The sequence below is a fragment of the Zootermopsis nevadensis genome, unplaced genomic scaffold, assembly GCF_977971745.1.
Source record: "Zootermopsis nevadensis isolate Lab colony 2312 unplaced genomic scaffold, Znev_1.0 Znev_ptg000061l, whole genome shotgun sequence".
Lineage (NCBI taxonomy): Eukaryota > Metazoa > Arthropoda > Insecta > Blattodea > Termopsidae > Zootermopsis > Zootermopsis nevadensis.
The window spans coordinates 15455225-15474123 of NW_028259192.1; the positions used below are offsets into that span (position 1 = coordinate 15455225).

The 18899-nt window shown below is 34.9% G+C and overlaps 2 protein-coding genes across 5 annotated transcripts; one reads left to right on the plus strand and one right to left on the minus strand.

The window, feature by feature from the left end:
- The first annotated feature begins 1173 nt into the window (after nt 1–1173).
- LOC110836327 (dual oxidase maturation factor 1) lies at nt 1174–12829 on the plus strand. The gene is made up of 10 exons (XM_022077434.2): nt 1174–1338; nt 2354–2411; nt 2511–2651; nt 3605–3703; nt 4708–4861; nt 7308–7519; nt 8836–8952; nt 9652–9788; nt 10928–11046; nt 12089–12829. Exons 1-10 carry the CDS (start codon nt 1174–1176, stop codon nt 12096–12098), a joined length of 1212 nt encoding a protein of 403 aa, XP_021933126.1. The 3' UTR covers nt 12099–12829.
- Nucleotides 12830–13624: 795 nt separating this feature from the next.
- On the minus strand, nt 13625–18738 carry LOC110836349 (uncharacterized protein C3orf38 homolog). 4 transcript variants are annotated; one of them, XM_022077464.2, is made up of 4 exons: nt 18661–18738; nt 15834–15955; nt 15503–15687; nt 13625–14776 (listed from the first exon to the last, which is right to left on the minus strand). In XM_022077464.2, exons 2-4 carry the CDS (start codon nt 15952–15954, stop codon nt 14171–14173), a joined length of 912 nt encoding a protein of 303 aa, XP_021933156.1. In that variant the 5' UTR covers nt 15955; nt 18661–18738; the 3' UTR covers nt 13625–14170. The 4 variants fall into 4 exon arrangements, with proteins under 4 accessions (XP_021933156.1, XP_021933164.1, XP_021933169.1 ...); XM_022077472.2 differs by having other exon boundaries at nt 18585–18726; XM_022077477.2 differs by lacking the exon at nt 18661–18738 and adding an exon at nt 18441–18562.
- Between the last annotated feature and the right edge of the window lie 161 nt (nt 18739–18899).

Below are 18899 nucleotides of genomic sequence, written 5' to 3' on the forward strand. Positions count from 1 at the left end.
TGAAGGGCATTTACATCAATTAAAACAAATTAAAATGAAGTGGACCTGTAAACAGCAGTGGATTTTGTGAGTATTTACCCACACTGAATCCCTTTAAGAAATATTCATTAGTTAATGAGAAATAATTTAAAATGCCAGGCATATCCATCTTACGATGATCTGAGAGGTTTGCAACACTGTTGTTTCTCCCCATTTCTGAGGGATGCAGTGTGACTGACCCCAAAACTTCACATCCTCTTCCTTACCTCATGACCAGTCACAACAAGGCCCTAAAGGGAAAGAGGAAAATGAAATGATGATGTTCAAGAAAAGTTTTTAGTCACTGGAAAAAAACTGGTAAATAAATACCAATATTCTCCACCTGTGGTGTAATTTGATTAGAAGAGTTAGGCTATAACAATAAGAATAAATATTTCCTTAGCAGTTAGATGTAAAAAATTATATGTAACCTTTGGAAACTGCTCAAATTTCAGATCACTGAATTAGGATTGTTTACATATAAGCCACCAGAATGTTATAAAAATGGGTTGTGTGATAGAAAAGCTACCTCTATGCCTAAGCTCCAAATGATCAATGTGTGGAATTAACTTTAAATTAACAGTACAAAATTATATAGGAGAAACTTTTTCTTTTCTTCAGAAATTATTACTCTGAATACTTTACTTGTCAAAAGATAACATTTTTACCTTTGGAACAGTATTAGCTGTTAGAAATAATACGTACATTTCTTGAAGAATTGAAGAGAAATTTTCCCTTTACCAGGTTATGGTTTTTATCCATGTGACCTGCCAGTTCTGTGAAACATCTTATTATTATCTCCCATATGATTCTCTTCTTAATACTGATATTTGTTATCTTCTCCATTTCCATTTTTCTGTCTGTGAAGATCCAAGTGTTTTAAAAGACAAGGACATGTATTATTTGGGACACTTTTCCCTTGATTAGATCAACACAAGTTCTCTGTTCCCAGGCCCTTTGCTGTGTAAGCACCCATTTAAGGTCAGTGCTACTCTTTAACTTCATATTTCTCTGATACTGTAGGTTAAAACCATAAATAGAAATAATATAAAAAGAGTTTACTAAAATATGAAAATTAATGTGTCAGCAGTTTATTTATCAGTATATTAATTATGGTTATTTCTGCAGATAAACCACGCCATCAACATCTCCATCATGAATGGCTTTTTTGATTTTGCCCGTAAAGAGGGCTTTCCTACACAATTCCCTGCAAACAAAACTGCAGTTACTGTGGATGTTCTTGAAGCAGGTTTGATCTTGGCATCTGTGATGCTGATACTTTGTTTCTACATGATCATTCCAGGTTTCAGGAGAAAATATGTAAGTTATAAAGTTACACTCTATATATTGTATAATTTAACTTTTAATTTGTTATAATACATTGTAGTGCAACCATGAAATTTGTTAATGAATTCATCACACTCCACTCTCTGCTGCTAGAAGATGACAAAGAATTTTGAACTGAGACAAAAGCAAATTCTTTCTATGGCGCAGCAGCCCAAAGTCAAGCCTTGGCCTCCTCCCATGTAGGAGGTTTATTTATCTTTGAAGTGTGCATTTATGAGTAGTGAGTGACAAGCCCACTGCCTCTGCACAATTTCTACCCAATCCTGATTTGTCTGCTAGGACCATCTAGTAGTGAATCAAAAGAGACTTGGATGACAAGTGGCTGCTGAATGTTGCTTACAGAACATCTCGTTCATGCTTGTAAAGTTCTTTTACATGCTGTAAATCTACGACATGGGACAGCCGGCTTTACTTTCCCTCCGAAGGAAGTTGTGCTATGGATTTTTATCACCCTTAAAAATCCATTGACCTCAGCCAGGTTTGAACCCGTGAACGTTGGGTCCAGTGGTGAGCATGCTAACCACTAGTCCACCGAGGGCAACAGACAGAAGCAAATGTGATCAGTAATTCTTTTAGATCAGATGCTTAGAAAAACTTATTCAGATTTGAAGGCTGCAGGATTCAGTCTGTGAACCTTCCATGTATTTGTTAGTTATATAACTGCACTGTATGGACTGCAGGAATAATTTAAGTAAATTATACGAAAAGATTATGTATAATGAACTAGAAGGGACTGGAATCATGTTATATTTTATGGTTATTTATTGGCATTTACCTGGTGGAACTGAGGAAAGTCCATTTGATTCAGGCACCTTCTGAATACAAGTCAGCCTCATTACTGATTAAGCTGACTTGCTCAATTGTTATATTTTATTCAGTCTCTCATTTTGTTTTGAAAACAAACTCACTTAATATGGCATGTGTACTTGCTGCCTGAGACCTTTCATCTCTTGTTCTGAAATTTGGCATCTTTGTTATTTATTTACAGCAACCTGTTATTTTTGTGCGAGTGACATTGAGTCTACTTATTGGTGCCATATTGATTAGTAAGTTGAATATGTTTTCTTCACTCCTATTTTGTTGATTTTTCTATAGCTCATTATAACAGACATGAACATTAAATGTTTCTTTCACTATGCTAATAGCCAGTAACTTTGGACAAGCTTGGGAAGTTGGTGAAATTACTACACACACATCATACAAAGCAGGAGCAAAAGAGGAAATCCTTGCAACTGTCGGTGTCAGACTTGGACTACGTTCAGTAAATGTCACCCTGTTGCAAACAGGTTAGATATTTTTCATATCTGTCCCTTTTACTAGGTTGTGTCTTCCCTTACATATGTTTTTGAATCATGTTAGTGAAGCTGACTACTCATCTCTGTCTAGTACTGAGGTCAAGAAAGAGTGGAGCTGTACCTCCACACTCCATACATCTGCATGACATGGTGCTTAATAAATACCAAGGACAACTTTACCTGTATTTTAATTATTTTGAAAGGCACAGAATAACATTCTCTATTTGAGGTGTGTCAGCTATTATTGATACTTCAAGTTGCATAATATTGAAATTCATTGTCTAATTCAGGTGTATTTAAGGTAAGGGTAAAGTTGTCCCTATACTTAAGCACCACACTATGAAAATATATGCTTGAATAGAGGTAAAACCCCATGCATTCTTCACACTCCAGCTGGTTTATATTCAGGAAAAAAAGCATTAATACCTATTAGTTAGGCGAAGGGGTGAGGCCCATAACTAGTCTGGACATAGTGACAAAGAGAAAAATTTTGGTCCCTGCTGGAAATTGAATCCCAGTCTACTGGCCTGTAGCCATTGAACCTAATAGCATTTTAGTTAAAATTTTATACAATAATATTTAAGAACACAAGAAAACAAAATTTCAGAATTAGAATTTATAGTAAGAATTGTACAACTGGTATGTTTTATCATTATAAATGTAAACACAATTTTATGGCTGGCTTTCAAGAATGGTTTTATCAAATGATAATACATTTTTCATATCAAACTCAAATTTTACACATGCATGGAAGTCTATACATCAGTATAGTCTGTGGACTACCTGTAAGTTGTATGTGTTTGATTATTGATGTTATGCACAGTCTGAATGTGTAAGGTACCAAGATGGCATACCTAAAGATATTTCTTGTTAATTTTATGGAATTTTATCTTAAAATTCAATGACTAGACATCATATGCAGCACTTATTGTGTTTTATTATAGAAGATAAAAAGAATAGCAAGTTGCCAGGAGAAAAGATTGACTACAATGAAAGATTCTGGTGGACATGGGATCAAGGACTTTTTGGCTTTGGGCCATATGGTAAGTTTCATTACTGAAACATTAAATACACTGACTAGAGTTTTCCTGAAAATGCCATGTAAAATTGGTGTTGTTTGATGAAGTCTTGGAGGTTTCAACAAAGTTATACTCCAAATTTTTATTCTGGCTTTGCATTTATTTAAAAGAAAATACATTTTCTTTGAAAAGTCAGAATTTTTCAGTCTTGACATGTGTGCATTTATAATCCATGTACCGTTTTAAAACACTTCCCTACTCATACTTATGTTTGGTAGATGTATATGGAAAAATGTGTCAAATGCATTGGTGAAGCCAAATCTCCCTCTTCTTAACTTTTTAATGCTCCAGTAATAGATTCAACATTGTTAGCAGCTCAGTCTGCCATTGTATACTATCCAGTGCCAGTCAGAATCATTTCATATTCTCACAGTCAATCCATTTTAATATTACCCTTCGATCACCATTTAGTCGCAGTACTAGAAGTTTCTCAATTAAAATTCTTTTTGTCTCTCTGTCTTCTACCCCCATCTAAGTTATATGTGTGGCCCATAACAAATTTTTTATTTAACTGCCGAAGTTCATGGAGACTACTGTCTTCTGGGATGTTACACTGTGTAGTCTTGTAGAAACTGACCAACATTTCAGAGATGCTTCCTGCCTCCATCAGTACTCATTGCCCTGATGATGGAGGCAGTAAGCATCTCTGAAATGCCAGTCAGTTTTTACAAGATTACACAGTGTAACATCCCAGAAGACAGTAATCTTTTCACATGCTGCTAGAAGAATCTTAATCACTATATAATCTGTGTAAGCTTCTTGTAATTGGAAAGGTTTTCTTTGTTGAAGGCAGATAAATAAATTAATAAGTAAATGTCTGTTTTCATAAATAATTCATCATTTTAATTGCTCTTATCCATGTTAATTTTAAATAACAGAAATTTTAAATTGTCATAGCATCTGAGTAGTGTGTATTGTTTGTTGTTGTTGTTGTTTATTATTATTATTATTATTATTATTATTGACAGCTGGTGTACTGCAGCAAAGTTTTAGACAAGCTCAAAATCGTGGTCTGCCACTGCCAATCCTATGGGTAGTTGACTACTTCACTATGGATGGAGAAGGTCTTCGGTATGGACGTCATTATCGTACTGCAGGCTGGTATGCTCACATTGCAATGTGGTAAGTAACAGAGAAACATTGTGAACAAATATGAAATTGTTACAAAAATTTAATTAATGTTCTCCTTGTTCTGCATGTAGATAGATATTAATTACACATTCCTTTTACTCTGTCGATGAATTTCTAATGTTTACAAGTAAATCATAATTACGAGGTGCGATCGGAAAGTTTAAAGACTGTGTCAATAGAGGGCGAACCGGATGTAGTACGAGCTTCTGCCTTTAGGGGGTGCGGCCTACATTCATAGTGAATCAGTGTGCCAGCCGGCATCATCGAATTAGGATTTGTTTCTTAGTTACGGGCGTTTTGGTGTTGCATTACACCGACCCTCCTGCGATTTCGGAATGGCGTGTGCATCAAATTTTGCCAAAGACTCGCCAAAACGGCTACGGAAACCTATGAAATGCTAAAGCAAGCATTTGGGGAGTCCGCAATGGGTCGTGCACAAACTTTTGTGTGGCATTCACGTTTTAAAAATGGCCGAACCTCTGTCGATGATGACGAGCGTTCTGGACGACCATCTTCGAGCACAACGCCCGAAAATGTTACGAAGATTCGGCAGGCCATTCACGAAGATCGACGTCGTACCATCAACGACTTGTGCGACATTGTTGGGATAGGCTATGGGACCTGTCAGCTGATTCTAAAGGACGGAAGCGGCCGTCAAAGTGGCGCAACCACAACTGGCTGCTGCATCATAACAACGCGCCAGCGCACACCGCCCTTAAAGTTCGGCAGTTTTTGGCCTCAAACACCATGGCCGTCATCCCGCACCCTCCTTATCCGCCGGATTTAGCTCCGTGTGACTTCTTCCTCTTCCCAAAGATGAAAATTCAGCTAAAGGGAAGGAGATTTGAGACGATAGAAGAGATTCAGGCAGAATCGCAGATGGTGCTTGACAGGCTGACAAAGAAAGATTTCCAGGGATGCTTCCAGGCTTGGCAGCGGCGCTGGGATCGTTGTGTTCACTCCCAGGGGAACTACTTCGAGGGTGATGGATGAATTTAATACCTGAGATAAGTGTACGGGTTTTTATACGCGCAGTCTGGAAACTTTCCGATCGCACCTCGTATCTATTGCTTTTTATAATATACATAAATGACCTTCCTCCAATAATAAAAACAATAAATACTTTAACAGAACCCATAATATTTGCTGATGACACAAGTGTCATAATTTCAAATAAAAATTTTGATGATTTCTGTTCAACCTCAAACATAGTTCTGTCTCATATGAGTAAATGGTTTACTGCTAACAAGCTGGCCCTAAATCTATATAAAACGAATATAATAAAATTTATAACAAATAACTCTCCACAATGTGCTTTAAGTATTGGTTATAATGGGAAGTATATACAAGAGTCAATAAACACAAAATTCTTGGTTTTGCAAATTGATAATCACCTAAATTGGACAAATCATATTGATAAACTGATACCTAAGTTAAGTGGCGCATGTTACGCAGTTAGATCTCTGTTGCATGTCAACAACACTGACACACTCAGATCAGTATATTTTGCCTATTTTAACTCTTTAATGAAATATGGAATAATTTTTTGGGGAAATTCATCAAACATCAAAAAGATATTCACTTTACAAAAGAAAATTGTTAGATTATTGGCTGGCGTAAAACCTAGGAATTCATGTAGAAGTCTGTTTAAGAGATTAGAAATCTTACCTCTTCCATGTGAATACATATTCTCATTAATGAACTTTATTGTAAATAACCAAGAACATTTTCAAACTAATTCTGCTATACACCATGTCAACACAAGGAATAAAAATCAGCTTCATAGACCAATTGTCAACCTCTCATGTTTTCAGAAGAGTGCATATTATGCAGGGATCAAAATTTTCAACATTCTACCATCAAATCTCACAAGTCTTGTAAATAAAAAGGCACAATTTAAACCAGCATTGAAAAGATACTTAATTACACACTCCTTTTACTCTGTCGATGAATTTCTAATGTTTACAAGTAAGTCGTAATTTATCTATTATATATAATGGGTGGATTTATTTGTAACGTATCTCTACTTCAGGTGAACCCTTTGTTTGTATTTTTGTGACATTTATATAATAGTATGACTTGTATTGTATTATTATGACTTATTCTAATCCTATTGTCATCTGACTAACTTATGGATCCATGGAATGTAATAAAGATGTATGTATGTATGTGTGAAATGTTGTTAATTGTAAAGGCCATCATTCTTTCAACTTTTGAAATAAGCTGATTTTCACAGCCATAATAAATGGTAAACTTTTTATACAACTGAAACAGTATTTATTTATAAGAATGTATGAGTTGCGAAGAAGCATCTATTTTTTTCTTAATCTTATACATGTATCTAACTTATGAAGTGTATTTTATGATTGAAAATTTGTATCTTTTAAGTGTCAACCTGTCTTTGAAACCTTACATTCATTACTATAATTTTTTTCAGGGCTGCCTTTCCATGTTGGCTTCTGGCAAACGTTTTGTTCATATCAGTAATTCGATATGGAGCATATTTTTCTGCCCTAACAGGTGCATTACAATTACTAGCCTGTCTTTTGTGGGTAGTTGTCAGGAACCCAAATCCATTAATAATACCATTTGAAGCTGGTAATATTACCACCAAGTATGGGATACATTTCTGGCTCACACTCATATCAGGTAACAGTATACAATTATGAATACTGGTAGCAGTTTCAACATCTTTCAATTCTGGGAACTTTGTTGGACCTTTGTCATTGTCAACAAAGATTAAACATTAAACTGTCTTGTTACTTTTAAAGTAATGCCATGTTTACATGTTTATAGCACACAGTTCTTTTTTCCCCTTCTCCTTTTTCCAAATTTATTTGTATTTAAAATTAGGATGTGTGTAATACATGAAACATATATTTAGAGGGAGGAAAGACATGGCATCCAGGTGAATTCAAATGCTAACTCTGCCTGCCTAAATTTCAGACGTGATACAACATAATTTTTTAAAAATGTTTTCACTGCCCATATTTTATATATTTCAAAGTGTTAAAACATTAATACCTGGGTTTTTTTATTTTCCAGACCAAAAATAAGGGTATGAGTAAATACAGTAATTTGCTGGATGTAAAATCTGTTGTAAGGTTACTTTAACAGAGATATGATACTAAAATATTAATTTTAAAGAAAATGTGACATATACCAGTTTCTGCATGTATATACTTAAAAACTTTAGTGTTAAGTTTTCACTGTTTATTAGAGAGCATCAAATGTCTTTTCAATTTCTTTTTCTTTGATAGTTTACCACCAACTTTAAAACACAAAAGTTTTACTATAGAGTGCATGGAAAAGAAAGCCAGTTTAATAACAGTAGCAATATCAATCATTCATATCCTTTAGTAATAGACAACAACTTTGATGTTCGGGCAGTCACACTTACTCTTCTCCACAAATGTGTCTGAAAATAATGCTGTATTTTTTACTTTGCTGTCATTCATGGTAGGCTTTAAAGCCATTTTACCAAATGTTCTGCCACTGCTTTAAAAGTATTCTTCCAGAAACTGGATTTGTATTTAAACTTTTGTCTTTTGTGTTAACATGAATTTTCTTCCTGTTGAACTTTTTGGTAATTACTTTGATGCTCACGTTATGGTTTTCACTCGCTTGTATTAATTTATTGGCCAAATTTATTTTTTACCTATATGCAAGTTAACTTGAATGCCTGCCATGTTATATGGGCCAGTAACACTTTAACTTAGGAATTCTTGCATACCCTTGTAAGCAAAATCTCTGTATGTTTCCACTTGGCTATTAGTAGTTGCTTTGTTCTCTACCACCTTCTGTCTCTGTGAAGGACATGTATCAGAGATGGAAAGGTAGTTTACTAAATTTCTGTCTCTCTTTGAGAATTGTGGAATTACTGTTTTATGTGAAATTTTGTACTGATTGGAAGGAAGAATAACTTTGCTCATAACATAAATAAAAGTCTTTATTTTTATTTTAAGGTACAGCATGTGTCATAATTGGAATTGTGATCGTGTTTTTTGATCTGCGGTACCCAGATGATATTGCTCTTTTCTTTGGGATAGATCCACTTGCAGATTATGAAGAATATCACTTAAGTAAGTGTTTGTTATGTGATTATCAAGTAATGTTAATAAATTTAGAAAGATTTACACCTAGGCATTATATAATAATGTTTTATAAAGACTGCTGGACTTGGATGGATTCTTTGGCATGACCTAAGCAACAGAAAAATAACATGAGATTCAAAACTTGAAATGTTACAAGTATCTGTAGGTCAGGGTCATTGAGAACAGTGTCAAGAGAATTAGCAAATTATGTTATGGGAGTACAGTAATTGAGATGGGACAAGGGTGACACTAAACCAGCAGACAATTATATATTCTTCTATGGAAGTCTCATCACTTAGGGACATATTCCTATTGAAAACACTGCATTCCAGGCCAAACATCGTACTAAAAGTAGGGATATCGCCAGCTGCATGCGCAGAGTGAGCATAGATAGAGCAAGGTTAGGGATAAGGAGAAGCAGCTGGTTTCTTCATATTTTATGTGGCAAAAAGGCCTTAATTTATCAGTACTGGATTTCATAATAAGATGTACAGATGTTGTGTCCCTCTTAAACAAGAAAAATATACTCATTTTCATGAACATTGACATAACATGATCTTTGATACTAAGTTATGACAGTTGTGCATTATTCAAGTTTGTGATATTAATTTAGACAAACATGAATGTTTGTAAGAGAAACTAATTTCTTGATTTTAGAACTAGTGTTTAATGTTTGTTCCTTTCTAGCTGCCAGTGAATTAGCAGTTGTACGCCAGAAAGTTTATTCAGAAGTTGTACGCCAGAAAGTTTATTCAGATATTGGAATGGTTGAATTTGCAAATCCTGATGTGCCAGATACTGATAAAACACAGCCAGCTACTCGGGTAATCACTGATTGTACTATGTTGCATTGTGCATGTGCAAATATGTTATTCATACATGGATGTAGACAAGGTGCTGAAGAAAATGTTTATATCTAAGAGGGACAAAGTGACAAGGAGCTGAAAAAAACTTCATAATGAAGAACTTTATAATTGTATCCTTGATCAGATACTATTAGGATGGTAAAATTAAGGAGGATGGGGTAGATAGGTCATGTAGCACACCTAGTGGAGATGAGAAATGTTTTCAGAATATTGGTTGGAATACCTGAAGGAAGAGAAAACTTGGAAGATCCTGATATAATTGGAGGATGATATTAAAATAGAGCTTAGGAAAATAGGGTGGAAAGGTATGGACTGGGTTTATCTGATGTTTGATAGGAATCACTGGTAGACTCTTGTGAACACAATAATGGACTCTTAGATTCCATAAAAGGCTGGTTATTTTTTTGACTAGCTGATTGACTTCTTAGTTTCTTAATAAGGATTCTTCTCCACAGAGTTGTTATTTTGAATAAAGTGAGAAATATGTTTAGTATGAAAGGATCAGTTTGTCATTGACATCATTGAAGTTGATGTCTGAATTATAGTAATAAAAGATGGCTTTCTTTCATCAGTTTTAAATTTCACTGCCAAAACCATACAAAATCATACTGTGGATGTGACCCAGAAAAAGATGAAAGCAGACAGGAAGAAATTCTGTGTTTGAAGGTTTTATAAATCACACCCCATAATATTTTTAGGGGTAATATATTGATACCCAGTCTGAAACTAACTTTCACATTTTACTCACACTTGTGATAGAATTAACTATGTTTACAGATGTGTAATATTTCTCCAAATCCATAACAGTATTAAAAAAGGAAATGTTGTGATCTTGCATCTTAAAATTCCAGGTTAGTTTTTAAATTCTTGATGTGGTAAAAGTAAGCCATCCAGCCATCTTAAGACTCACAGCCATGAAAACATCAAATCCTTTATATTTGATATTTCTTTTCAATATACATATACACCTGGATGAAAAAATGACAAGATATTTATTAAAGTTTAATCAGTACCCCTGAATACAACCATGAAAATACAAGTAACACATTTTCTACTTAATTTTAAATGTCTTACACTGTAACTATTTCTATGTACAGTGTGTATTGAAGAGGCGGACAACAGTTAGAGTGGCTCAGAAATCCCTGTTTCGAAAACCAACAACTACTGCTGAGGATGAAAATGAAATACCACTTTATCTTAATGTTCCTCGTCAAGGGTATGTATGCATTGAACATCTTCCTGTGTTCCAATATGTAGAACAAGGAAATATATTCTTAGTTTATTTTTGTTCCTAAGGAGAGGTAGGTACATGGTATTGCCATATTTGTTTTTTATATGAATACAATTTTTCTCTCATCTTTTTCCCCTCCCACATTTGCAGATAAACTTTACATAAATGCACCTGCTAGCATCACATGTTACCATATCTGTCCACATGCAACAAATTCAGAACACTGAACAATTTTGGCATATTAATGTACTGGTCCGCAGAAGATGTAAAGTGTGGTTTGAAGAGGGGGAAGAAATTGATCCTGTTAGCAGGGATGGAAGTGGAATATACATCCACAGTTCACACATTTTCTGGGGTTTGAAGTTTGTTGGCCTAGCTGTACACAGAATTCCACCCAGTGAGTAATAAGCTCATGATATGACCTATCTTCATAACCACATTTCATATTCCTAGCTGAAACTTTTTAGTTATTGCCATAAAACTAAAACTTAAATGCAGATTATGCAGTCACCATTCTGTTATTCTACATCCTAAAAAGTAATGAATTTAACAGTACTTGCATTTTTTTTAAGATATTTTATTATACAAATTTTGGGACCTACATGAAGTGGTACCATTGTCAACTTTAACAGTGTATTTCCTGTGCCATATTAAACATCTTCACTTCTTAGCTTTCCCCTGCACAACATTGGTCAAATTCATCACATGTAAAGCAGTTACTCAGAGGTGTTTTTAAATAAGACTCGGGAATTCTGACTAGCCTTATGATATAGACAGAAACATTCGAATGAAAACGGGTATTATGAATCTGTGATGCAGTGTCTGACAACAAATGTAGGTAATTAAAATTATATTGAGCTATTGCCAGTACTTGTATATTGATGAAGCTTTTAAATAGGCATCTCAGTCTCATCACAGAAGATACTATTTTTAATACCCAAAAACCAGACTGAATGTGGTATTCATTTCTAACAGACAATTGTGAAATATATAATTAATTTGTTGGTAAATTATATTCCTGTTTCAGACATTCATAGGCAATACCTGAAGAATTGAGTGGTTCGGGTAGTTATCTCTATGAACCATGACTACTGGAAGTTGGATACATTCATGTTCTGAAGAAATGCATCAGTATTAGAATCATTCATGACAAATTTAAACTCAGACTTTCCGTTAAAGATTGAAAGGAAATGTCCATTTTATTTGCAGCACATAAATAAACTAAGTATTATTTGAATTGCTTGGTGGCAAAATCATTGCTATACTCAGTGAAATCTGATAGAGATGATAAACTAGCAGTGTCATGCAGACATGCAATTGGTGATTTTTTAAGACTGCATTTATAACCACAGTCAGTATCATAGTCCTTCTGGTGGGTTTTTATTAGGAAGCAAGTGTTTACTTGAAAGTGTATTTTAATTTAAATATCCTAAATTTGTGGTGCCTCCAAAACATGTCCCAAATGCCAGGTGGGCTGAAACCCAAAACATCAGTCAATACTCTATAGGAATGAATGCTGATCTTTATATATCCAAGTCAGTGTTCACCATCACTTGCAGAACATTCATCTGATGAAAATGAAGAATGTCCTCTTACTTCAAATCAGGAACCTCAAGATAGTTCTGCAGATAATCTTATGGAGATTCCTGGTACAAGAGAAGGTACACATAATGTAAAATGGTGGTATACACTTTCAAAGTTGTAAAGTCCTTTTACAATCACTCTGTATTGAAAGTTACTTAATTTTGCATTAAAGTGGTTAAGATAATATTGTATTTCAGGTATTTAAAAGCACTGGCTTGTTTCATTGGTTTGTCATTCAACACAGTTTTGGCTCATATTGATAACTTACCTTGAAACAACATAACCTTTGTCTTGTCCCCTCTTGAACACTCCTTCAGATGGAAGTAGGGTCATAATTTCATCATCATAACTTTGTGTAAGTCATAGTTATGGACACCCTTGTTTGTCTTAACCAGTCAGCCCCACTAACATACCTTGCAATGCTCAGTGAGTTGGAATTATGGGTTGTTCTGTCAGGTCATCTCTTTTTCTATTACAGCTGAACATTTATCATGAGTGTCAGAGTAACTATCAAGAATTGGTTCAGTCTCTCATCTGTGCCACAGTTGCCTCTTTTAGAGTGCAGTGGCTGACTACCCCAATACAGCTTCCTTCCAGGTACAGAAACACACTAAAAGATAACACAGCAATTCACAGCCAACCCAACTGCTTGCAGAATAAAATGAACTGTTGCACAATTATGGCAAGTGATAAAATCTCTATTCAAAGACTTTCATTCACGAGTTGCTGGAGGTTGCTACCGGATTTGACACCAACAGCAAACAGCATACTGACTCACGTGCACCTGAGCTGGACATCACTCCTAAGATATCATACAGCTGTCTTCACAGTTTTGATACTGAAGCTACAGTCATATTCCTCTTATTTTGCAGAATTAATAATAGGAAATTTGATGATAAACCATATAATTCTGAAGTAATGTATACCAAGCAGTATATGTAAAGACTACTTACATCACCTTCACATACAGGTAAATAAATTTTCTTAATAATAATATATTTTTATTTCAAGTTTTCAACTTAAAAATACAGTAAACAGAATGTAATTATTGATGCTTTTCACTTTATCACTGTTAAGAAGGCAACTGAAACCAGCTGAGACATTGATCATCAGAAGTATGCTAGAAATCCAAATATTGTCACATAGTTAAAAATATATACTAGCAGAATAAGTTATGGTATTATGTTTGGATTTGGTTGTTCTTTTTATAATGAATGTGGAATCCAATTGTACATATTGAATGACACTCCACATTGAACTCCAACACAGATAAAAATGAAATTATTACTGTTAGAATTAATGTAGCATAAGAATTACAAGGATATGAAATTAATTTTTTCTTCTTATTGCTTCCATGGGGTGAGATTGCGTACAGAACTAGGCATGTAAATTTGCTAAAGCAATTTACAATGTACAAAAAATAATTTTGTATTTAGCAGTTCCTACCTTTTCCAACCTGATATGTCAGTACAGATTTTAATTTTTTACAGCCTTTATCATTTTTAATATGGAATGAAAATCTGTATCAATGTGAACTAAATGCTAACCGAATAGAATTCGGTACAGATGATATACTCCTTACAGTGCTGTCTTCTGCCACAGTAGGTAAACTTGTAATAACACTTCCATTCAGATGTAGTTCTGTGTATTTTATTTTCCAATTGTTACCAGCTGAAGGATCCCTTGCAAGACCAAATAACTGTTCAAATACACCAACACATTTGTCTTGCTGATGTAATGTGCCACATGCCAGAACAATAACTAAACCATGCACATTTGTCTTTCCTTGGACACCTTCATTTGACAGATTTGGATTAAAATATAATTTGTTATGGGTTTTGGTATATGAGATTAGTTGTGCAACCTGAGAAGCATTTCCTTTCACTTCCAATTTAGAACAACACTTTTCTGAATTTAAAACTAAGCACATGTTGCAATCCTGCCAGAAGTGCTCGATTCCTAACTCTTTTTTCTGACACTGTACTTCAACCTGGTTGAGCATTGAATAAAACCAGTGTGTAAAGTGACGTGCCATCTCATGAATCTCACGTACATCTATATCAGGTTTAGGAATTGTAGTTTCATGACTGGTCATATTGCATTCCTGATCTGGTTCTGTAGATTCCATGGGCTGCAAAATTCAAATACAGCATTATGAAATACAATAACTCATCATAAAATCTAAGGTTATGTTACATCAATTGCAATACAGGAAGAAAATTTACTCTAATTCGGGTACAAATAAATATAATGGCATTTGGCCCATTACTGATAACAGCTAGCTTCATCCAAATTGTGAGGCCTTTTTTGAATAATTAAATGAACAGAGTTGAGCATATTTCAGTACAACAGTGCACCAGCAGACACTAAACAAATGTGATGACATCTGGACTGTGTTTGAAGAATAACATAATCATTAACGGACAATGACTAAATGACCATGTATGAGTTTTATATCTTATGAAACTTGAATCAGAAGTTTGTGTACATCAACAAGTGCTGTAAAATCATCATTCTTTTTACAATTTTAAAGTCTCATTCAGTACATATACTCAGGGCATTTCCTTCCTGCATGGCTGCATATGGCAAACCACAATACCAAGAATACTACAGCCTTTGTGTGGAACCTCTCTTTTACATTTATTTTACACAGACCTTGTGAAAATTGGCTGTGAGAAATGCAGGTGAATGTAACTGGTTCAGGATTATGTCCCATGGCAGGTTGTGATATTATCAATGTTGCTGAGGATCTATTACCATAGTGAGTTTACATTTATGAATAAGGTAAAAAAAATACTCCAAATTTCTTTAAAACTTTCACACTTTGGTCTATCAAAAAGAACATTAACTCAATTACCTCATCACAGGGATGATAATTCCACATCTGAAAAATTGTACTGATCATAGTCAATTTATCTGATGATGGATTAACGGGAACATTACTGTTATGGAGATATTTGAAAAGAATCTTTTTTGATACTTTTCTTCGTAGCAATACAGATTCCACTGTATCTGAGTGCAGAAAAATGGCATCCAATGCTTCTGTAAGGCAACATATGATCTCAATTAATTTTATTTCTATTATCCCTCTTTGTTCAAGTTCTTATCTTCATGACATACAACAAACAGCTAAAGTTACAAAACTCTACTACAGCATCCTGATGTGTTCTGATATCTGACATATTTACCTTCTGTGGTGACAGGTATGATCATGTTGTTAGTAACAACCTGTGCTAGTAAGTGCAGATCATTTTCTGAAATGAGTTTCAGAACTTCTTTAAGATATTCCTTCTCCTTATTACTTAGCATCCTGCAACATGAAGAGATAACAATGCACAGACTGTCGCACATTAACTGTGTATGTTGTGAAAAGAAAATCCCCAGGAACCACAATTATTTTGGAGACATATGGTCTACCCATCGGGGGTAATCAATGTGGATTCTGCTGTAATAGGTCAACTACTGATCAGATCTTTTGCATCTGATAAATATTAGAGAAAAAGTGGAAGTATAATTGGTCAGTGCACCAACTATTTGTGGACTTTAGGAAGGTACATGACTCAAAAGAGAGGTACTGTATGGCATTTTGATTGAGTTTGGAGTACCAAAGCTTCTTAGGTTAATTAAGATGTGTATGGATGGGGTTTCTAGTAGAGTTTGTATAGGTAACGTATCAGATCCGTTCCCAGTGCACAATGGCCTAAAATGGGGATGCTTTATCTCGATGCTTTTTAATTTTTCTCTAGAACTTGTCTTCGGGAAGGGCTCGAATTGAATGGTCTGCACCAGGTATTTGCCTATGCTGATGATGTCAATTTGCTGGGGGATAGTGTGGGTACCATAACAAAGAATGCAGAAGCTCTCCTACAGGCTAGCAAGGAAATAGGCCTAGAAGTAAATGTAGACAAAACTAAATACATGGGCATAATACAGGATCAACATTAGCAATAACGGCGAAACATGATTATAAGTAACACATCATTTGAAATTGAAGTATCTGGGAACAACAGTAACAAACATAAATAAGGTTCATGATGAAATTTAGTTGAACACATTCAGGAAACGCTTGTTTTTATTCAATTCAAAAACTGTTACCTCGTTTGCTATCCAAAACTCTAAAGATCAGGATATATAAAACAATAATTTTGCCTGTTCTCTTGTATAGTTGTGAAACATGGTCTCTTAGCTTGAAGGAAGAACGTAGATTACAAGTGTCTGAAAAAGAAGGTGCTCAGGAAGATACTTGGACCTAGGAAGGATGAAGTAAGTGGGGAATTTAGAATACTCCATAATGAGAAGCTGCGTGAATTGTACAGGTCACCTGCTAGGTGACCTGTACAATAGTGAGGATACTGAAATCTGGGAGGCTCCAATGGGCTGGATAAGGGGTGCATAGAGAATTTTGGTAGGAATCCTGGAAAATGAGCACTGGGCAGACCAAGAAGGGGATGGGGGATATCAAAATGTGAGAATAGTAAATGAATGGAGTTGGCTCAGGATTGTGGCCGGTGGCGGGCTTTGGTGTTGTTGGACCTGCGGGTTCTGCTACCAGGGAGTTAGTTATTCTGACTTAAAAATTTTCTGTAACTTCATGACATTTCATAAAGGCCATCTGACTAATTTTCAAGAATAATGTAATTGTAATTTTATCTATTCCATCTGGCCAGAAGCCTTCCTTTTCCTGTTTCTGGAGGGATATAAAGTTCAGTAGTCACCCATATTTGTAACTTACATGTAAATGGTTAAATAATAATATAAAGGTAGCTAATAAATCATTCAAAAATGTGGTAAAGTCCAGATATTTAGAAATGACCCTATAGCGAATACTCAGATTGAATGAAGTGCTGAGGAGAATATTTAGGCCTAGAAGTGGGGAAAGGGAGAAAGAAATGAACTATGTAAAGTGAAACTTCATAATTTCTGTTTATCAAATATTGAAGGTGATCATTTAAAGGATCAAATGGATGAGGCACATGGCATGTACAGGTGAGAAACGAAATGCATACAACATTTATGTAGGAAAACCTGGGAGAGGATGTACACATAAATGAGAGGATAACATTAAAATGTATTTAAATAGGGTGTGAACAGAGCTAAACTGGCTCAGGATAGGATCCAGTGGAAGGTTCTCTTAGGAACACTATCAAACCTCTGGCTGTCACAGTGGCCACACTGTCTGAGGCGTGGGCCTTGTGCTACTTGGTCACTGGGACTGGTTCGAATCCCACTCAAGGCATGGAAGATTGTCCATGTCTTTCTGTGTTGTGCTTCATATGTACAGGTAGAGGCCTTGCAACTCTCTATAGATCAAAACCAACAAAACGTTGGGACCCGCAGATGCTCAGGCACCGAAAAACGGGTCATCAAAGTACGTAAGTATCAAACCTCTGGGTTGCATAAAAGGTAGAAAATTTCTTGATAAGCTGAACTATATGCTTCTGAAGGACTCTGCTCTTAGGGATTAGGTAATTACTTATTGTTAAGCAGTTTTCAATGTTTGGATATCATCCATTATAATGTTTAATCCATTCATTTATGATATTAATTTGTGCTGTTGCCTTTAGTACATATATTTCAACTGATGGACTCGTGTTATGTAACATATCTGTATTAGAAACAATTATTGTATTTGTGCTATGATGTTTAAAAATGTTTCAATGCAAAAGCAAAGGAAAGATGAGTTTTTGAACCTACAACTGGGTACAAAATAATACACAATTTAATTAAAGATAACAGGGTTACAGATGTAACCTTTGCAAATTATTCCCATATTGTGACATACATAAGGTACTAACAGAATGTCAAACAACCGAATTGTTTGGAGACAAAATATGTCAATGAAGTATAACTGACAGTCAGACTTTACAAGGGTTGTGATACTATTTAGTGGTATCAAATCGATAATTTTGTATGGAAAGATTTAATCACAGTTCATGTACTTTTCACACAAGCTGTAGTTTTCGCAACCTAGTTCTTCTATGTTCAACAAACTGTTATCGTACACCAAAACATTACCTCAACCAACATCTTTATACCACATTATCGAGAAAACTACGTAACAAATTATTACGTCATTTCAACTGTAACTCATTCAGGAAACGTTGAAGCATACGTGGAGACATCTTGGCACGATTCACAAGAACTACTACTACAAGAACTTCGTGTTTTACGAATTATTATTGTATGTATAAATGTTATGTAGAAATTATTATATACCTACTCATTTTTAACCTAAAGATGACACAAGTTCCTCT